The 23,230-nt window shown below is 36.7% G+C and overlaps 1 protein-coding gene and 1 non-coding gene across 2 annotated transcripts in view; both read left to right on the plus strand.

The window, feature by feature from the left end:
- The window catches only part of ARID4A (AT-rich interaction domain 4A), a 65,948-nt gene that overhangs the window by 11,732 nt on the left and 30,986 nt on the right, over positions 1 to 23,230 (plus strand). The window contains 6 exon segments of the mRNA XM_047767444.1: positions 3,792 to 3,871; positions 3,961 to 4,058; positions 6,071 to 6,203; positions 11,448 to 11,527; positions 13,789 to 13,865; positions 14,247 to 14,413. Coding sequence (XP_047623400.1) covers positions 3,792 to 3,871; positions 3,961 to 4,058; positions 6,071 to 6,203; positions 11,448 to 11,527; positions 13,789 to 13,865; positions 14,247 to 14,413 — 635 coding nt within the window.
- Positions 10,378 to 10,484, plus strand: LOC125121642 (U6 spliceosomal RNA). The gene has a single exon (XR_007133529.1). It is a non-coding gene; the product is annotated as a U6 spliceosomal RNA (small nuclear RNA).

The following is a 23,230-nucleotide window of genomic DNA, read 5'->3' on the forward strand; positions in this document are numbered from 1 at the left end:
CTCAAATTAGGTATTAATATTTGTATGCAAAATATTAATAAAGATACAACTTTTGTAGTATCTGTTCTCCCACTCAGTGAATAATCTATTCAAATGCCATTTTGGCAAGTACAAGAAATGTCTTGTAATTCCTAAATACTTAGAGTCTGACTTTTTTTCTCTTGGCATGCTGTAGTATATACATCCTGAACCAAAATAATCTAAATTTACTACATACACAAGTTAATTATTTCACTCTTTTTTTTTTTGTCTTTTGAGGACCGTACCTGTGGCATATGGAGGTTCCCAGACTAGGGGTCTAATTGGAGCTGTAGCTGCCGGCCTACACCATAGGCACAGCAACACCAGATCCAAGCCACATCTGTGAACCTATACCACAGCTCCAGCAACGCCAGATTCTTAACCCACTGAGCGAGGCCAGGGATCGAACCCACAAACTCATGGTTCCTAGTCGGATTCGTTTCTGCTGTGCCACGACGGGAACCCCTATTTCACTCTTATCAAAATGCCAGTCACTCTTCAATGCCTTCAAATTTTGTGTTCTTTTAGATGATGATTCTAACATGGAAGTTATAGAGGAAACTTCATACAGATGGAACTTCTTAATGATTTTGATAGTCAAGGATTTCATGATTAAATAGGTCCACTATGTAGTTGGATTTGTCTTTCAGTAGACCTTAAGAAGTTGCGTGCCTCAACAAACTGTATAAAGTACTCAAATACATACCTTTGTATAGTTTAGTGATTTAAAAAAAATTTCTTTAATTCTCTTTGTTCACTTGAAATCAGAAGGGTTCCTATGTAAAACTGTAAAGTGGTTGTTTATACCTTAATCCCCTTTGGCTCTTACCTTATTTCTACCTATGATAAATTGTGTTGAAGTGAAATTAATTTTTGCCCCTTCAAAAATCTGATGTATTTCAAAAGAGTATTTTACAAAACAGCAACTCAATATTAAATTGTTGAAATTTCTCATCACAGCATTTTGATTTGGGGCTGGCATTGATTAATAATAAACATTGTGGAAAAGATTTTGTTGCCTAAATTTAATATTAGTGATTGGTACATTCTCATTTCCTTCCTCCACTTAATGTACTGTATGTGAGTACATATGTGTATGTCCACTGTCACCATCTTTGGTATTGTCGGTATCAAGGAAATTGGAAACTTTCAAGATTTGTTTCTTGAGCATACTCATGGACATTAATAATAGAGTAATTATTTTGTTTGGTATGATAATTTCATGATTTTGAATTTTTTTAAAAAACAGTGTTTTATCATAGTTGACACCGTGTGAATCATTTTTTTGTTTTGTCTTTTCTCTTTTGTTTTTAGGGTTGCACCTGTGGCATATGGAGGTTCCTAGGCTAGGGGTCTAATCAGAGCTACAGCTGCTGGCCTACACCACAGCCACAGCAAAGCAGGATCCGAGCCACGTCTATGATCTACGCCATAGCTCACTGCAACGCTAGATCCTTAACCCACTGGAGCGAGGCTAGGGATTGAACCCTCAACTCATAGTCGGATTTGTTTCCGCTGCGGCCACAATGGGAACTCCTGAATCTTTATTTTGATACAGACGTTTAGAGAACTGTTAATCAAGTGTAGATTAATGATATAATTGTTGGAGGATATTGTGTTTTATCTTGTTATTGAGTCTGTAGATGGCCATGAATTTCTGCATCACTGACAATGTATTAATGGAGCTGATTTTGTGGAATCTTTATGGTTCTTTATTAATTTTTTGGCAGCACCTGTGGCATATAGAAGTCCCTGGGCCAGGGATTGAACCTGTCCCACAGTTGTGGCAACACCAGATCCTTAACCCACTGTGCCACAAGGGAACTTCCTCATTATGGTTCTTTAACCTATATGCTTCAAGAGCCTTTAATTTTCTCTGCATTGTCTCCTGCATGTAAAAGAACTTAAACTAGGTACTTTTAGCCTAGGAGAAAGAACTGACTGATAAATATTGAAGAAGTTGGAGTTCCTGTTGTGACTCAGTGTGTGAAGAACCCAACATTGACTCTGAGGATGCTGGCTCAACCTCTGGCCTCAATCAGTGGGTTAAGGATCTGGCTGCTGCAAGCTGCAGTGTAGGTTGCAGGTGTGGCTCAGATCTGGTGTTGCCGTGGCTGTGGTTTAGGCCTGGAATGTCCATTTGCCAAAGGTGAGGCCATAAATAGGAAAAAAAAAATGAAGTTGAGTGCTCTTACATAATTAAGTGTCTAGTATGAAAATACAAGTTTGGAGTTCCCCCTGTGGCAACAGTGGGATCAGTGGTGTCTCTGAAGTGCTGGGACGCAGGTTCCATCTCTGTGGCCTGGAACAGTGCAGCTGTGGCATAGGTTGCAACTGTGGCTCAGATCTGATCCCTGCCCTCGGAACTCTATGTGCTGTGGAGGGGCCAAAAGAAAAAGAAAAAAAGAAGTTTATGATTTGAAGGCAAAGTGTTTGCTAATAAAATAACCCATTAAAAAAAAAAAATTCAGGCATTCCCGTTGTGGCGAAGTGGAAACAAGTCCAACTAGGAACCGTGAGGTTGTGGCTTCGATCCCTGGCCTCGCTAAGTGGGTTAAGGATCTCACATTGCCACGAGCTGTGGTGTTGCTGTGGCTCTGGCATAGGCCAGTGGCAACAGCTCTGATTGGACCCCTAGCCTGGTAACCTCCATATGCCAAGGGTGCGGCCCTAAAAAGACAAAAGAAAACAAAAAAATTCAGGATTGTAATTATGTAGATAACAATGTAAAGATTTTAAGATAGTATTAAAGTAATGTAAAATTTTCCTTTCTTCGCATTAGAATGGAAAGACAACCGAAAATGATAAAAATTGGGATTAAATCTTAATAATCATCTTTGTGTCTGTGCTTTCCTATGCATATTTTTTTTCCATGATACATACAGTCATTTGCCGATGTATATATACATTTTAAGTATCTGAGGTAGAAATTCTGTCTTATTTTATTCTGGGCATCAGGTATTTTCTGACAACATTTTCTTTGTAAATGTTAGATGTTAAGATCAGAGTACATTTCTGAAAACTTAAACCTATAACATTATCAAAATAATATTTATAACTAGATACATGGAGAGCGTTAGTGATAAAATGTTTTAATTCCTTACCTCCATTTCCTTGATATACTTACACATAGTTCCCAATAGTGTGATTTCTTTTTCATGTAGTAGAAATAAAAACTTGAGAAAGCCTCTGTGCAATTATGACTTAATATTTTAGAATTAGAAAAATGTTCATCTTTCTGGTCTTTCCTTGTTTCAGCTTTTATTTCTAAGCTTGCATCCTCTTCTAGCAAAGAAACTTTAGAATTTGGCAACCAGTGCTTCTGTTATAGTAGGTTATCATGCAAATAGCAGTAGAATAAGCCAGCAGCATTTTCAGAAATCAGTTTCTGAATGTTAGAGATACTCCACTGATATCTTTTTCTGGAAAAACCCATAATACTTTTTTAACCAGGTGTTTGCTCATTCTTCTAGGATTAAAGGTAGTATAATACCTATGCTTGGATGAGGTTGCTGATGGTTTAAGATGGTGGTTCTGTAGTGATAGAAACTGAAAAAGTGAATGGAGACATGCAGTCGGGGTCAGCCATTAACCTGTGTGTGTTCAGTATCTACAGAATGAAAAATGTAGTGTGTGTATTTTAAAAGGTCTTAAACCATAGCTAACAAATAATCATTCTTAAGCCCCAGATAAATAGCCATAATAGCATTTTGTGCAGTTAAATTTTATTTAATGTGCATACATTCTCTGATATCTTATGCTTATTGCAGTGTTTGATGATGGTGATGAGCGAACACTGAGACGCACCTCACTTTGCCTAAAAGGAGAGCGGCATTTTGCCGAGAGCGAGGTACAGTGACACGGAGGGACTTTTTGAGATGAATAACAGCTACTAAGGTAGAGGCAAAAAGTGATTTCATTTGTTTGTTTCTTGTTCAGACACTTGACCAGCTTCCATTAACAAATCCAGAGCATTTTGGAACTCCAGTAATTGCAAAGAAGACAAACAGAGGAAGGAGGTCCTCCTCGCTACCTGTGTGAGTGCTTTCATATGCAGTGACAGTGCAGTTATTAAAACATTCAACAAATGGTCTTTCGAGGGTGGCTAAATTTGTTTGGGTAGCTTTTCCATAGCATTTTGTATCCTTGTTTTAGACATGTTGCCCTGAGCAGACTCTGTTCCTTTTTTTTTTTGTCTTTTGCCTTTTCTAGGGCCGCTCCCATGGCATGTGGAGATTCCCAGGCTAGGGGTCCAATTGGAGCTGCAGCCACCGGCCTACGCCACAGCCACAGCAATGCAGGATCTGAGCCATGTCTGCGACCTACACCGCAGCTCATGGCAACATCAGATCCTTAGTCTGCTACCTACACCGCAGCTCATGGCAACGTCAGGTCCTTAACCCAGTGAGCAAGGCCAGGGATCGAACCTGCAACCTCATGGTTCCTAGTCGGATTTGTTAACCACTGCACCACGACGGGAACTCTCCTGTTCTTAGTTCTTGGACAGAGTAATAAGAATAATTATCACACACATACCCATCCCCTTTTTTTGGCCACACCCATGGCATGTGGAAATTCCCTGACCAAGGATCGAACCCTGCCCCAGTCATGACCCAAGCCACTGTGGTGACAACACCAGATCCTTAACACTGCGCCACAAGAGAACTCCTCATAGCCCCTTTTTTAAAAAGGCTATTTTTGTTTTGAGTTACTTTGCCAAATTCCTTAATTGATATGATGGTTTTTCTATTTTAGGTCAGTGTACATGTTTTTTAATCTTTTTATTTCAAATATAATTCAAATTTTAAAATTGTAGTATACAATAAACTTTCATACAGTCATCTGGAGCCACTAAATTGTTAAATTTTTTTGCCACATTTACTTTACTATTTCCTCTCTTTCTATATATTTATAAATATATGTACATGTTATATATAATTATTTTAAGTTAATAATAATTTTATTTTTTTAATTTTTTTTTGTCTTTTTGCTATTTCTTTGGGCCGCTCCCGCGGCATATGGAGGTTCCCAGGCTAGGGGTCGAATCGGAGCTGTAGCCGCTGGCCTACGCCAGAGCCACAGCAACGCTGGATCCGAGCTGCATCTGCAACCTACACCACAGCTCACGGCAACACCGGATCGTTAACCCACTGATCAAGGCTAGGGACCGAACCCGCAAGCTCATGGTTCCTAGTTGGATTCGTTAACCACTGCACCACGACGGGAACTCCTTAATAATAATTTTAATTGGCTTAGCCATTTAGAGGAAGTTGCAAGCATCATGACCTTTTACCCCTAAATTGTTTCTGTGATAACTGAAGCATTGTCTTATGTAACCAAAGTATGGTTATCAAATTCAGAACAGTTAACATTGATAGAATGCTATTACCTAATAGTCTGTATTTCCCATTTTGTCAGTATTCCCAGTAAAGCCTTTATACTATTCCCCGATTCCAAGATTCAATCCAAAATCATTCATTGTATTTAGTTTATGTGGTTCTTAAGTTTCGCTTAATCTAGAAAAGTTCCGCAGCCTTTTTTCTGTCTTTTCGTGACATTGATATTTTCGAAGAGTACAGATGAGTTGTTTGGTAAACTTTTTACTCACTGTGAGTTTGTCCAGTTGTTTAGTTACCCAGGTAGGTTATCTGCATAGGCCTTCTGATACGTTTTATGAGATCTTTTCATAACCTGTTAGGAAAATTAGAGTTGTATCATCTGGCATCTGGCATACGTAAAGTAAAAGGGCAATCTCTTAAAATGTATTTGGCACAGTAAATATGGTGATAAAGCTTTTTTGTCCCAGCTGGTGGTTGGCATGAGAGTCTAAATCCACATCCTCTTTGATCTGGTGACATGAACTCAGAGTTACCATGGACAGCTCAGGATTGCTTCTATGGGGCTAGGGAAGTATCCATGTCTTCACTTTCAGTATGAATGAAGAGGCTACTACTCTGGGGTAATGCATATAAGAGATTGATTTGTACACATTGAATTCACACCACTCTGACTATATCAAAAATCATGATAAAATTGTTCTAACTTTTAGTAATGAAGATGAAAAAGAAGAAGAAAGTAGTGAAGAGGAAGATGAGGATAAGCGACGTCTCAACGATGAATTATTAGGAAAAGTTGTAAGTGTGGTATCTTCATCTGAGAAGACTGAATGGTATCCTGCTTTGGTAAGTAAGGTTTCTTGGCAGAGTTTATGTAAAATATTTGTTTAACATGGATTTTCATAAAGCATTTAAAATGTTTTGAAAGTGTTACACAAATTTAGTTGGACTTATTGCAAAATTGAGCACTGCCACCCAGGTCCCACAAACTTTACTGTCTTTTATTTCCTTTTTTAAATTCTCTGTAACCAAGTATTTTGGGGATCTTTCAGTTTTTTCCTTCAGATCTTGCCCACTGGTCCCTTTTTACTCTATTCCCATTTCCACGTCACACCTGATTTTTAGTAACTACCTCCAACTTTCCTTGACTTGATTCCTGAATGCTTTCTTTACTAAATTCAAACTAGGTTTCTAGGAGTAACTTTCATCGATAAATTGTAAAATACTGATTTAATCACAATAGTCTCATTCACAAAATAAAACCCTGTACTGCCTCTGCCTAAGGCCTCAATTAGGCATTCCTTAGATGGACATGTAGGCCATCCCTTATTCTTAGTTTGTTTCCCATTTTCAGTGTAAGCTCTCTACCTAGGCTCTTTATTAACTGCTCCTGTATAAGACACTTCATTCCTCCAATCCTTTACCCCTTAAATCAGTTAGCAGTTACTGAGGACTGCAGTGAGTTCAGCTTTGTTATGAGCTCCTTAGAAGAGAAAGAAGTGGAGTTCCCACTGTGGCACAACAGGATCGGTGGCCTCTTGGGAATGCTGGGATGTGTTATTTGATCCCTGGTCCAGCATAGTGGGTTGGGAATCTGGCGTTGCCACAGCTGGGGCTTAGGTCGCAACTGCAGTTCAGCTCTGATCCCTGGCCAAAATGGAGAAACAGAAGGATGAGACTTCCAGTATATTGCCCTCAAGAAGTTGGCTATACACATCTACAAGATGATGTAGTAATTAAATATATAGTTATTTAAAAACTTTTGGTGTTGACCCTGAAATAGGACAAAGAGGATTAGGGAACTAAATAGCATATACCTAGCATACACCTAGGCTTTAGAAATGGCAAATCTTGGATAGGCTCGTAGAGAAAACTCATCTTTGCTTGCTTGAGGAAGGAATGAGACAGGATGGGCAAGAGAATTACTTCATGAGAGGCATCAGTAAAACCTATCTTCCTACTCCTATCCTCTGACTTTCCTCTTCAGTCTCCCCTACCTAGCAAAAGTATGCCCCTTCTCTGAGCTTTGATATCACTTGTATCTCTAATAATGCTATTGGCACAAATGTGTCCCAAATTAGATTAGACTCCTTTAAAGAACTGAGACTATTTTTTTAAGCTTTCTAGTGTGCATATAAATACATGACTCAGTTCTTATATAGTAGATTTACTTTACATGGGAAAAGTCTGAAAAATCCTCTGAACTTTTCAGTTGTACAGGCTGACAGGTAACTTGGTTGGATTCAGAATACTCAGGTGATAATTTGCCAAGAGATCTTAAAATAATAAATTCCTCTATTTACTCAGTAGGTTTATCATTTCCCAGGTGATAAAATAAAAGATGAGCAAGTGAAAGTCAATGTAAGAATCAATCTTACATTTGATGCTTTTTTTTTTTAGTGTAATGCAGAGAATAATCCAAGTAACTATACTATAAAATAGCATATATTCAATATTAAGATATCTTGTCCTGAGACATTGCATATATTAAAGGAAATCCAACAAAAAGCTTCCATGAAATTGGTGCTTTTGAGCTGAGCCTTGAAGGATTTAAAGTTTAAGCAGAGCTTCACTAGAGGACTTTCTTAGAGGAAGTACAGTAAGTAATAGCAGAAAAGCAAGGCATGTGTTCATGAACTATGTGCTCTGGGAATCCATATTAGATTTTAATAGGGGTGTAATCAGAAGATAATTTGAATCTAGGGCAGAATGGTCTATAAAATTCCATCTAAAGAATTTGGTACCATATGATACAGCAGTCCCACTCCAGGGCATCTATCTGGAGAAAACCATGACTCGAAAAGATACATGTACCCCAGTGTTCATTGCAGCACTATATTAAAATAGCCAAAACATGGAAGCAACCTAAATGTCCACTGGGACAGAGGAGTGGCTAAAGACAATGTGTACATAAATACAGTGGAATGCTACCCAGTCATGAAAAAGAATGAAATAATGGCATTTGCAGCAATAGGATGGACCTAGAAATTATCATACTAAGCAAAGTTAGATAGTGAAAGACAAACATATGATATCACTTACATGTGGAATCTAAAAAAGGGATACAAATCAGCTTATTTGCAGAACAGAAACAGAGTCACAGACTTTGAAAAACTTAGTTACCAAAGTGGACAGCTGGGGGACAGCGAGGGCGGATTGGGGGTTTGGGATGGAAATGTTCTGAAATTAGGTTGTGGTGATGGTTGTACAACTGTAAATATGATAAAATTCATTGAATTAAAGAAGGAAAAGAAAATATGAGATATACGCATATATATGTATTCTATATAATATTCCATGTATATATACATTATGTGTAGATATTATTACTTGGCTTTAAAAAGAAGGAAATCTTGTCATTTGTGACAACATGTTTGAATCTGGATGACATTATCTCAAGTGATATAAGCCAGAACTAAAAGACAAATACTAACATGATCTCACTTAAATGTGGAATCTGAAAAAAATTGAACTGGAGTTCCTACTGTGGCTCAGCAGTAACGAACCTAAGTATCTGTGAGGATGTGGGTTTGATCCTTGGCCCTGCCATGAGCTGTGATGTAGGCTGCAGACGTGGCTTGGATCTGGCATTGCTGTGGTTGTGTTGTAGGCAAACAGCTGCAGCTCTGATTTGACTTCTAGCTTGGGAACCTCCATATGCCACAAGTGTGGCTCTAAAACAAAAAAATTAAAAAAAATTTGAACTTATAAAAGTAGGTCTTAAGTATTCTTACCATACACATAGTCAAAATGTTAACTATTATTTTTAGTGAGGTGATGGGTGTGTTAAATAGTTTGATTATGGTAAGTATTTCACAATGTATATATCAAGACATCAGATATACACCTTAAATATAGTTTTATTTGTCAATTATACCTCAATAAAACTGGCACAGAAAGTTCCCTTTTACCTCTAAAAGTAACAATAGATATACATGGTTGACATAGATCTTAAATTCTAATTTTGTCAGTATTTTTTTATTGCAGTAAAATGTATGTAACATAAAATGTAAATTTCAACCATTTTTTTAAGTGTACAATTGAGTAAATTCACAATGTTGTACAACTATCACCATTTTGATTCTTCATTTAATGTTTTGTGTAGATTTTTTTTTCCTGAGAGTAATTTGCTGTTTTGATGGGAGAATGTGACATTGAGTCAAAGTAGCACATAATCCATACATAAGATACACATGTGTGTATAAAAGACTACATTTTGTTAAAACAAATTTGGACATAATTCTGCATAGAATTTTGCACAAGAGTGACATTATTTGAGCTGCAAGTGTAGGAATGTTAATGAGGCAGTTGTGGTGCGTGAATTGTTGGAAGGTAGTGAGATGATAAACAATTTGGAGGACATCAGAGTGTTCACAGTGAGGTAGTTAAGCCTTGGATTGTGCCTACTCATCCTTTAAAACTTAAGCCTTTGCTGCCACACATTTTCCTTCCCTAGGTCAGATTTAAATCTTCCTCCTAGGTGTTTTTATTTTATCATATGCCTAGTGATATCACTGTAATTATCCTCTGTTACATTCTTTTTGTATATTTTTTGTATTTACCCCCCCATTACAATGTTAGTTCCTTGCGGCAGATGCAACTATATTATTAATCTAATAAATATCAGCACCTAACAACAGACAAATATTTATTGCCATCTGATGTTAAGATAGCTGATATGACTGCCAAGAATTTTTAATTGTCCAGACATATTGCTGTTTAAATATGATAGCCAAGAGCACTGTGTGGCCATTTAAGTTTTAAATTGTAACCTAGTTACTGTTAAATAGAATTACAAATTCAATCTCTCAGTTGCACTGGCCACATTTCAGGGCTCAGCACATCATCATTCATTGCTACTGTCTTGCTCAGTGTGGGCAGAGAACACTTGCATCGTTGCGTGGTTTTGTGTGTTGTTCTAGATTACCAAGGAGGAGCTAATGTTGAGCAGGTGCATTTCAGCAGTTGATTAATAGACTTTAATTTTTAAAAAATTACTAGATTCTTTAAAGAATGTACAGTGCTTGCTTCAGCAGCACATAAATGAAAAATGAAACAACACAGAGAAGATTAGCATGGCCCCTGCTCAAGAATGACATGCAAATTTGTGAAGTGTTCCATGATTTTTTGAATAAACAGTAAGGTCCTACTGTATAGCACAGGGTACTCTATCCTGTCCCCAGGGATAGGCCATGATGGAAAGAATATTAAAACATATATACATATTTATGTACGACTGAGTCACTTTGCTGTACAACAGAAATTGGCACAACGTTATAAATCAACTGTACTTTAACAAAAAATAAATTTTAAAAAGAAAAAAAGAGAATATATCCAAAGGTTCATTAGTTACTAATGTTAAGACATTTATTTTTTAAAAGTTAAAAAACTTATCCTGACATACAGCACTGGGAACTATAGCCAGTCACTTATGATGAGCATGATGGAGGATAATGTTAGAAAAAGAATGTACATGTGTATGTGCCTGGGTCAATTTGCTGTGCAGTAGAAAATGACAGAACACTGTAAACCAACTATAATGGAAAAAATAAAAATCATTTTTAAAAAAAGTTAAAAATTTAAAAAGTTCCTTAGTCAGATTTTCTCTCATTTTTTTAAATTACTAAAATTTGTATCTGCCTTGGTAATGGGAACTTAGTGCTTATTTTAAACAAATAGCCATATTTCAAAATAGATCCTGATTCAAGTATATTTTAAAAAATTATTATATGCCATATTTTCATTATAGGTTATACATTTTATTTTTTCATAGCAAATGTATTACTGTTTAGCTTAGACTAAATCCTAATATTTTAAAAGTGGTAACAATTTATGTTTAATTGATTATTCATTTTATAATCTAATGACTGGATAAGTGAAATATCTGGAAAACCAATATACTAAAGAAAAATTATAAGATGATCTTTTATAAGTAATTCATTAATGATGGAAGCTATTGACAGTGAAACCTATTTCTTGTCAAATGTAATCCTTTTAAGAAGTTAAAGGATCCAGAATTATTATTTTAAAATATATTCTTTCTTTGAGCAGAGAAAATAGTGATCAATCTGTTCTTATTTTATATTTCAGGTAGTATCTCCCAGCTGTAATGATGATATCACAGTGAAAAAAGACCAGTGTTTAATTCGGTCATTTATTGATTCTAAATTGTGAGTAATGAATCACTTAGTAGTATTACATTGGGAGAAAAAAATGTCATCACAATGATAGACTCTTGTTATCAAGATTTTATTTTTAAAAGTTTAATCACTTCATGAATTGAGAAGTTGTTATTACCTGGTATGTTTTGACTTTTTGTAAAGTACCACATCAGTGAAGTTTTTTTTTTTTTTTTTTTTCCTTTTTGGGCCACCCCACAGCAATATGGAGTTCCTGGGCTAGGGACCATATCTGAGCTGCAATTGCTACCTATGCTGAAGCTGCAGCAACACCAGATCCTTAACCCACTGTGCCAGGCTGGGGATTGAACCTGTGTCCCAGTGCTCCAGAGACCCGGCAGATCCCATTGTGCCACAGTGGGAACTCCAAAATAACTGGGTTTGTGGTTGTTTTTTATTTGTTTTAAGGCCACACCCATGGCCTATGGAAATTCCTGGGTCAGGGGTTGAATCCGAACCACAGCTGTGACAACCTCAGTTCTTCGAACCTACTATACCAGGCCAGGGATCAAACTTTGAGCCTCTAAGCAGCTGAAGTTGGATTTTTAGCCCTCTGTACCACAGCAGGAACTCCTGAACGTTTTTACATAAAAATTGAACAACAGGCCGCAGCAGGTTAAGGATCTGGTCTTGCCGCAGCTGAAGTGTAGAATGCGACTGTGACATTGGTTCATTCCCTGGCCTGGGAACTTCCATGTGCTATGGGTGCGGCAACCAAAAACAGAACAAAACAAAAACTGAACAACAATATGTGAGAATAATATTTAAATAAAAAGTGTTTTTTAATAAAGCATAGTATTGATTTTCTCTTTAATTGTAAGAATTCTGGAGTTCCCCTTGTGGCATAGCGGTTAATGAATCTGACTAGGAACTGTGAGGTTGTGGGTTAAGGATCTGGCATTGCCGTGAGCTGTGGGTAGGTTGCAGACGCGGCTTGGATCCTGTGTTGCTGTGGCTCTGGCATAGGCCGGTGGCTACAGCTCCACTTAGAACCCCAGCCTGGGAAGCTCCTTATGCCGTGGTAGTGGCCCCAGAAAAGGCAAAAAGAGACAAAAAAAAGTAAGAATTCTGTATTTTAATCATGGGTACTATTTCATATTATGGAATATGAAATTTAATATAATTTATATTATTAGAATAATTATTTTGACTTATTTTGATTAAAAGTCACATTTTTAGAAATTTTCCATAACTTCAACTTTGCTTTAAAAACAATGTAAAACTGGGAGTTCCCGTTGTGGCTCAGTGGTTAACGAATCTGACTAGGAACCATGAGGTTGTGGGTTCGATCCCTGGCCTTGCTCAGTGGGTTGAGGATCCGGCATTGCCGTGAGCTGTGATGTAGATTGCAGACACGGCTTGGATCCTGCGTTGCTGTGGCTCTGGCATAGGCCAGTGGCTGCAGCTCCGATTCAAACCCTAGCCTGGGAACTTCCATATGCTGTGGGAGCAGCCCAAGAAATGGCAAAAAGACAAAAAATAAAAAATAAAATAAATAAAAAACAATGTAAAATTATATACTTATTGAGTTGTAATTCTTTGTGAAAAGTTTGATACCATGACAGATCTTACAGTGCTAAAAACATTTTAATATTACAATTTATTAAACTTTTTATTAAGCTGAATATTAAATTTGAGAAATATGAAAGATCAACATAGACACTGTAAGGGAAACATCATGCTGATGTAAACTACCGCATACTGTGTCTAAGAGGGTTATATAAATTGAAATGTTGTAAATGTGAGACTCAAATTAGTGTACTGTCAGTATGCGAATCCTTAGAATTAAGATATTGGCTTTGCCTATATTACCTCTTGCCCTTTAGGATATACATGGTCTTTTTTTTTTTTTTTTTTTGGCTTTTTTCGGGCCGTATCCGAGGTATGTGGAGGTTTCCAGGGTGGGGCTCGAATCGGAGCTCTAGCCTCTGGCCTACACCATAGCCACAGTGATACAGGATCTGAGCCTCATCTTCGACCTGCACCACAGCTCACGGCAACACTGGATCTTTAACCCACTGAGTGAAGCCAGGGATCGAACCTGGGTCCTCCTGGATGCCTGTCAGGTTCGTTAACCACTGAGCCACAGCGGGAACTCCTATACATGTTCTTTTAAAAACAAGTTGTAGGTAAAATAATTTTGATTCTGAGATTTATATTTCCTATGTGTTAGTTAACAATGGACTGTTTAAGGGATAATTTTCACTTAATAATGGTTTGTTTCTCTTCTATTTATTCTTCTCTGTAATCAGTTATTCCATACCAAGAAAGGATATCAAGGAAGTAGATATTCTCAGTCTACCTGAATCTGAGCTCTCTGCTAAACCAGGTAAAATAAGGATGAGTCAATCCATTATTTATTTCATGATGTGGCTCTGAATGGCAGATTTAGTGACTCAAACAAGACTGAATATTCTCCAGTGCTATTTTAACTGTTTATAGTTGTTATATACTCTTTTTTAATGCTTTTTTTAATGTCTAGATAAAGTATTTGACTTATAATACTTTTTTATGTTTTGCCATTAACATTTCTGACAGTTTTCCCTAGAGAAAAATAAATGTTAATATATAACTTATGAAGTATGTTCAGATTTACTGTATCAGTTTAGAAATAACAGAATCCAGGTCTTCTGACTCTGCATGTCATACTTTCTTATTATTCTCCCCTGCTAATTCCATAACAACTGCTGAAGTACATTTTTACTCTTAGGGCTACAGAAAGCAAGCATCTTCTTAAAAACTAGAGTTGTTCCTGATAATTGGAAAATGGATATAAGTGAAATCCTTGAGTCATCTAGTAGTGATGATGAGGATGGTCCAGCTGAAGAAAATGAGGAAGAAAAGGAAAAGGAGGCCAAAAAAGAAGAAGAGGAGATGGTAGGTGAAATTTCATGTTTGCAACGTAGAAAAACATTTTAATACTTGACATTTCATACCTGCATATATTTCCTTATGTTTAGAGTCTTTATATTATTTGTTTCTGTCTTTTTCTGGCTCAGCTTTATTCAGAGCAGGGGGAGTGTTTTGGCTCCTAGCTTTGTGGGCAAATCCGAGCTAATACAAATAATGCAAAGAAGAACTTTTCAGGTTAAATGAGCAACAAGTACAAACTTTTTTTTTTGAACATCTTTTCCAAACAATCAAGGAGGAAGGAAATGTCACTTTTAGGTATATTACATGTGTTAATTCATTTAAATTATTGCTAGATGGTTGTAACAGTTATTCTACTTTAAAAAAATGAGAGTCAGGATTCCCATTGTGGCTCAGTGGTTAACGAACCTGACAGGTATCCATAAGGATGTGGGTTCTATCCCTGGCCTCTCTCATTGTGTCAGGGATCCGGCACTGTGGTGAGCTGTGGTGTAGGTCGAAGATGCGGCTCAGATCCGGAGGTGCAGAGGCTGTGGCTTGGGTTGGAGGCTACAGGTCTGATTGGACCCCTTGCCTGGGAATTTCCATATGCCACTGGTACGGCCCTAAAAAGAGAAAAAGACCAAAAAAATTAAAAAGTAATAAAAAAAAATTAAAAATGAGGGTCAGAAAGGTTAAATAATCAGGAGTTCTCTTTTGGCACAATGGGTTAAAGATCACTGCAGTAGCCTGGGTGGCTGCTATGTGCAGATTTGATCCTGACAACTTGCTCATGCTACAGGCATGGCCAAAAATAAATAATCAAAATAAATAAATAAAAAGAAAAAGATTAAATAACTTTCCTAAGGTGGCACAGCTCAAATTGAAGAACAGGGGTCTGAACTCAACTCTCTCTTTGAAATCTTGCCTCTTTTAGACATTTCACAGTACCTCAAGGATAATAGGGATTAAAAAATTCCTTTGTAAATGGAAAAAAATTTCATTTGACAGTTTGATAAATCATAGATTTTTTTTTTGTAATATCACTATGTCATTGAGGATATATATATGTAATTGTAGGAAAATCATTCAGGAAATACCACATAGTTGCTTACATGAATATTGCTGTCTGTTCAGCAGCGTTTTGTCAAATGGGATAAACTGTCTAGTATATTTTTGGTTGTTATGAGGTAAAGGGGCTTAGGGACAGACAAAGAGAATGAGTTTACTGAAAATGAAGACCTATTTGAGCATGAAAAATATTTGCTTGGAAAATGTGGCATGCTTGTTTCTGTTGTACATACACAAATGTAAATTTATGAAACAAAATGAGTATACATGTATGTGATGAAGGGCATATGGTATTTCTTTCCTTTTACTTCCCCTGCAGTATTTGGTTTTTTGCACTCTGAAATCAGAATGGCGGTTCATACTTACAGGCTGCCTACAGAGTTGCCATAGTAACGTGCTGTTGGTTTTAAGTGAGCATGCTCGGAAAGACAGGAAGGTTTTGCAGAGGCTTGGCAGGTTGCCAATGGAGGTTTGCCAGATGCTTTGAAATGGGCTGTCTTTCTTTTCCTTTCATGTAATGTCTGATTTTTATGTGGAAGAGAATGTAAGTAGTGCTGTATAACCCTGCGGATGCTATGCCCTAAGAGGGAAAGCAAATATTTGCAAGTCAGACTGAAAAATGTTCAGACAGTGTACTGATTAAGTAGAAGGGGAATCTAACCATTTTGCATGTGAAAGAAAATGCAGCGTATAGGTAAGATTTTTTTTTTTGTATTACCATTCTGCTTGCCAAAAGTGAGGCTAAATAAGAATTTTAGGTATTGATGATGTGGCTGATATAAATTAGGACTGGTAACCAAGCGTAATTGTTTCATGTAAAAGAGACAGTAGGAGTCTATTTTTAGAATATCAGAGGATGAAGGCTATTTTCCTGAACTACAAGATAGATTTTGAAATTAAAATGATAACCACATTTTGGCAAAATTCAATATTTAAATTCTAAATATTAAGTGTGATTTTTGTATTTAATCTGTATTTATTTATAGATTATATGTTTTCAGAGTAAATAGGCCACATATACAGGGTGTGAACTGTTGCAGTCTGGTTTTGCTTTTTTTTTTTTTAAATTAACATTAAAGTTAGGCTCTCATATTACCAAATACTGTAATACGTTAGTCTCTTTATTTTTTCTAATACTTTTAATTGGTGTCCCTTTCAGAATGCATTTTCCCTACTCCCCACTCCCCCAGAAACCTGAAATTTTAAACAAAGAGGGTAAAAAAGGCTTTGTAGTAAGGTTAGAGAGGATGTCTATAAAATAGTAAGTAGTAAACAGTGCTCTTATTATAGATATTAATTTCATAAAAATCATAATGTTTTATTTAACCTGTGAGTAAATTTTAGTAAAAAAGGATGAAGAGCAGAGGCAAGCTCTGTTACCTATTGTTTGCAGGTAATAAGTAAAGAAATTTTAAAAGCTAAGGACCTTTGTAAGAATAGTGTCTTCTTAAAATATATTGCTTAAATTGTGGGAACCTGTTAAAATTCAGTGAACCAAGATGTTTTTCATCTACTGAAAAATGAAGGAAAATCACAACGTAGGCATTGATTTATAAGATGATTTAAAATTATTTTTCAGATAGTCGTTGTCGTAGGATATACTTTATTATTTGATAGAAACTAATTTTCTCTCTTTCTCTGGCCATACAGGTAGATTTTCTTGAGTGAGATTTGGTTGCTTTAGGAAAAAAAATCAGCTGCTCTTGGGTTTAAGACTTAGATGCTGAATCATTCTAACCTGTAATTCTTGATCAGTAATTTAAAAAAAATTCATATATTATAAAACTGAAAAGCAGTTTAATCTATATTTAGCAAAGGAAAAAAACGGGTATGATATAGAATGAATTAAAATCTGAAAAGTCAGGGCCTACCTGGCTTAGTCATTACAGGCCTTGACTACATAAGTGAGGCAAAGCTGTTGTATTACATTACAGATCATCTTCTTCCCGAAATGTAATTATGCTCTGCTTTTCATGAAGATTTAATGTTGTTTGACAGTGATCAAAAAGATCTTTTATAACATTCTGTAAACCACTGTAACAGTACTTTAGCTTGCCATTTGGTGTTATGCAGTGGAATCATACAAGTGTTAGATGCTTCTGCAGTGTTAATGGACAGTGGACATTGTTTTGGTATTTGATGCTTTGAGTACCATAACATAGACTTAATAAGGAGATTTGAAATTTACCATAGAGGAGCACTGAATATTATTTTGAATTCCTAAGCCTTGGTAGTTCAGGATTTGAGTATAAGAAATACATTTCATACTATTACTGAGCAGGCAAAGACTTGAGTCTTACAGAAAGTAGATCCTATGTATATTGATGATTTACATTTTAAATCATTAATAATTATATTGAAAAAGGTTCTGGAGGATATTTTGTGGGTGTTAACCTAAATATCTTTTGTTAAGATGTTTTTGTGTTAGATATTACTCAATTTCCTTTTGAGATTTGAAATTGATTGAAAAGCCCATGTAAACATAAATAGTAATGTCAGTTATTCATTTACTCCTGACTTATATTTGCATTGGATGAATGTAGAAGAGTTGTTTAAGGATAAAACAAATAGGTGATTGTTTAGAAAATTGAATATCAAGTGGAAATTTGACTAGTCTTAGCTCTTTTATCCTTTTGGTTTGCTGTAGGTAGGATTATTTGTTAGGCCCTTTCAGAAATGTCCTCTAATTTCATATTTAGTTAAGAAAATTAGAATTTAGTGAATTTTTATGAGGAATGCTCTTTTATGTTTAGAAGTTTTGACACTCAGTTCTCCAATGATTGAATTTCTAGGGTTCACTATTCCATTTAATTTCTCGGATTATATTCCACCATTAGAAAAATCATAAGCACCTGAGTTTTTTGTTTGTTTGTTTGTTTTAGGGCCACACCAATGGCATATGGAAGTTCCCAGGCTAGGGTTCCTGTCGGAGCTATAGCCACCAGCCTACACCACAACCACAGCAATGTGGGATCCGAGCCATGTCTGCAACTTACACCACAGATCACGGCCATGCTGGATCCCTGACCCACTGAGCAAGGCCAGGGATCAAACCTGCATCCTCATGGATTCTAGTCGGATTCGTTTCTGCTGTGCCACAAAGGGAACTCCGTGCTTGAACTTTTTAATTCATGATGACATGAAATTTTTTTAATGTTTAAATCAAGTTATTTGTATGTATTTATGCCTTTTTGTGGGTCAACCATAAAGGCATTTGCTAGTGATCATTCAGGATCACTTTGGATATAAATCTTATAGAAAATGCTTGATAACTCAGGAAAATTATGTTATGTCAATAAAATTTATAGGAAAATTAAAGGACATGTTAGTATTTTATGTATATCTCATAACTTCTGCTGCCAGTGAAGTGTTTCTAAGCAGGCCCTATAAAGTTAAAATTTTTAATGATACGTGAGACTTTAGCTTGATTTCAGATATAAGTTATTTGCTGAAGTCTTGAAGTGTAGCCTGTTAAATAAGCAATCAGAAAGGTGCTAATGTGTTTAGCAAAACCTTTCTTGACAATGTTAGCGTAACACTAACCAAATTAGAATTACTGAATCAGATTAATGAGCATTGCACATTTTTATGTATTTATAGAAAAACTTCCCATATAAAAGTATTTTGTAATAGTGATAGTATGACTGATTTTAAAGCCTTAGATCTGATAGCGTCTGAACCACATCCTGATGATTAAAAGTAAGATGTATGTCCCTTTTCAAATAGGGGTTAAAGTTACTGAATTGTTATAGGCAGGTTGTTGTTAAAACTGTTTCCTGAAATTATAAAGCACTGTCTTACCACATAATGAATATATCATGCATGACATGATTTCTGAAATTTTCAGTGTAAGTGTACACAGCAGAGGAAAATGGTACCACTCTAAATTTTATGATTAACAGATTTCACTGGGCCTTGAACACTATTGGTTAGTTCTCAGTTTCTATAATCTAATCATTATCTCCTCCATTAATCAGCAGCCCTACCCCCACTCCACTCACTTTTTAAAGAAACTAGGAGCTTCAGACTGGGAGAAAATTCTAAACTCTACCTGCCTGCTCTCGTTCCTAATGTACAATTACATGATTATATGATTATATGTTGTCCTCTTCTATAAATCCCTCTTTTTATGCTCTGAGTCTCATTCTTTTCTTCCTGTTTTGTACCATGAACTATCTCTTTTCTTTCCAGCATCTTTAATTTTTTCCTTTCTGTTGTAGCTTTATTTTTTATTTATTTATTTATTTTTTTTTGCTTTTTGGGGTTGCACTCGCGGCATACAGAGGTTCCCAGGCTAGGAGTGGAATCGGAGCGACAGCTGCCGCCTACACCACAGCCATAGCCTCAGCAATGCCAGATCCAAGCCGCATCTGTGACCTACACCACAGCTTGTGGCAACACCAGATCCTTAACCCACTGAGAGAGGCCAGGGATGGAACCTGAAACCTCATGGTTCCTAGTCGGATTCGTTTCCGTTGCACCACGATGGGAACTCCTGTTGTATCCTTCTTAACAGCTTTTAAAAACATGCTTACATCTCTCCCAGCCTTCCAGCAACCTGTCCGGATTCCGTCTACCAACCCGTCCACCAGATTGTTGCTGATTCCCCACCGCCCATTCACTCTTCATTTACGGTAGTGCATCTAGTTCTAAGACAACTTTCCTGAAGTCACCAGTGACTTCAACAAATTCTTATGGTAAATCCAACAAGTATTTGATATGATTTCATTTGCCTTCTGTCTTTGACATGTCTGCCTTCTTAAATCACCTGACATTCGTGACATTACTTTTTTTTTTTCTGGTTTACTTCCTAATGAAATGAGGTCATGACTCTAAATCTGTATGTACATCAAAGATGTTTCTTAACTCCAGGCATTTATTAAACTATCAGTGGAGGATTTCTCATTTTGTAAGTCCTCAAACTCAGTGTTTGCAAGACTGCACTCATCTTTAACCCCCAAACCTGTCCTGTCAATGTTTGTTCCTAATTCATTTGAATAGAAGCACCATCCACCCAACTCTTCAAGCCAGATAAATGGAAATCACCTTAATCCTCCCATTATTGCCTTCCTATCCCATGAGATACCAAATCCTATCTTCTACCTACTCTGTAGCTCTCAAATTTGCCCATGTCCCTCAGTTTCTACTCTTGTCACCCTAGTCCAAGCCACTCTTTTCACTTACCCCGCTAGACCAGTGCAGTAGCAACTTGTTCTTCCCACATCCATGCTCACCCTCCTCCAGTCTGTTCTTCCTACTGCATCTCAGTAAGTTTTTTTTTTTAAACTAGAAATATAAAAATGTGATTCTGGAGTACCCATCATGACTCAGCAGAAGTGAATCTGACTACTATCCATGAGGATGCAGGTTCAATCCCTGGCTTCACTCAGTGGGTTAAGGATCCAGCACTGCTGTGAGCCGTGGTGTAGGTCAAAGACACGGCTTGGATCCCGTGTTGCTGAGGCAGTGCCGTAGACCGGCAGCAATAGCTCTGATGCAACCCCTAGCCTGGAACCTCCATATGCCAAGGGTGTGGCCCTAAAAAGATTTTTTTTTTAATGTGATTTTTCTGGGAATAAATTAATTTTAGGACCCCAAATAAAAATAAAACTACATGCCAGTCATTGATGATAAAATTGTGACTAGGCATTATCTCTAACCTTATGGAACTTATTGAAACTTTGAGGACTACAAACATGAATAAACTAAAAAAAACCCTCAGCATTAGCACCTCTCTCTTACTCTCCTGTGCTTCCTTTCTCTCTCTTTCAGGAGAAGGGTCATCTTTTCCATCAGGTGGCAAGACTGATTCAGGCATTGATCCTCCTCATTGTGGACTGTGACAGCTCCGCTTTATCTTTCAGTCAGTCAAACTTACTCTTCGCAGAGAACTTTTAAAAACACAAATCTGACCTCATTCCTTCATAGCTCTCTAAAACCTCACATCTACCCACAGTATCCAGTTCTGATTCTCTGATGTATCATTACAAAGTCCTTTCCTAATCATAACCTGCCTTTGCCAGCCTCATGTTGGTGCTGTTTGCTCTGCCTCCTAGGCTGTCTCCTCTTCACTCTCTGGGGCTTTCCTAATGTAACCACCATCCCCACATCCATCTGCAGCAGAAACACCTTGTCACCTTGCTCCTGTGCGGTTTTTTTGTTTGTTTGTTTGTTCTTTGCCATAACCATGGCATATGGAAGTTCCCAGGCCAGGGATCCAGCTGAGCTGCAGCAGTGATGACACCAGATCCTTAACCCACTGCATCACAAGGGCTCTCTGTTGCTGTTTTCTTTTGTATAATTCACAGCACTTATCCTATTGTGTCTATTTGGCTTGTTTCTACACCTCCTGCCAGACTTAATGGCTCATTTTAATTGCAGTACTTTTGCAAAAGTCTGTGATTCATGGTAACTATCCAAAATGTTGGAGTTTGTGTTTCCTGGTGGTCTACTGTTAGGATTCGGCCCTTTCACTGCTGTGGCCTGGATTCGATCCCTGGTCTGGGAATTGAGATTCCCAATTCAAGCTGCTAAAAATTCATCATCTGGTAGTGTAGATAGATATGCAACTACCTGTAATGCTAGGTAATGTATATTGCTGCTAACTAAAATTGTAAATTTCTAGAAATTATGGTCATATTCATATTTCTTCTATACAATTAACCCCCTTCCCTGCCCTGGCATTTTACTGGTACAGAGTTACTCTTTACATGCTTAACTGAATGAAGGGCAAAAGGCTCCTCTGCCTTCCTTTATTACAGCCCTCTCCCACTCTAAAACTCTTTACACATTCAACACCCCTGGTTCCTGACCAGGAAAGAGACCCTGCAGGTATGAAAATACCATGAACACAGAGGAAGGCACACTGCGATAGCAAATACAAGCCTCCGTATGAGTCATAAGGCAGAGTCTTCTAGTTGGAGGCATTTTCTACCACATGCAATTTTACTCTAAGGTGACTAAAAAGACAGCTTTTTTTAAATTTTTTTAATGACTATAAAGAATTGTAGATTGAAAGAGATTAAGCAATTTTGATTTTTTTCAGAGACCATCAGGTAAATGTAAAACTTTGTTTTTAGCCTCATCTTTCCTTTTTTTTTTTTTTTTGTCAAAAATGAATTTTCTCTCAAGCAGGTAGTTTTTAAGTAGAACTCCTTATTCATTTATATCTTGTTTTTACACTGAATAACTGCATCTGAACATGCAGTTTTATGGCCATGGTTTCTCACAGTAGTTAAAATACTCCTAATATTTGACTTCTAGTCATGGTGAATTTAAACTACCAATTTTTATTTATAAAACTGTATTCTTAATCATTAAGAATTTACCATGTTTGGTACAACCCTAATAAATGCCTAGTTTGCACTTGATGTGTTCATTTTATTTATTTGCTTTTGGAAGAAACTAATTTCAAATCAGTGCTTTTTTTTTTAAAAAAAGGGGGCTTTTACATATACTGGATGCAGTAGTCTTCTTTGAATTCTGTAAGATCATAAATACTAGAAATGAGATATTAGTCTGAGGAGAGTATTATGATTAGGAGGGACAGTCAAAGCATAGAGCCAGTCTGGTGTAAGTTGTTTTTATTTTTATTACCCATACCAGGAGCTTTTATAGTTAAATCTCTGAAATGATTCTTAGGCTACTAGATTAGTTTTTTCTTGAGTTAACTCATTGGCAGTTGTTTTATAGTCTTGCAAAAGCAAAATTTTTAATTTACTTGCGGAAAAAATGGCCATCTCTTGATTTCAGCATTTATTAGGATTCCTTTTA

Source organism: Phacochoerus africanus, chromosome 2 (genome assembly GCF_016906955.1).
Source record: "Phacochoerus africanus isolate WHEZ1 chromosome 2, ROS_Pafr_v1, whole genome shotgun sequence".
Classification (NCBI taxonomy): Eukaryota; Metazoa; Chordata; class Mammalia; order Artiodactyla; family Suidae; genus Phacochoerus; species Phacochoerus africanus.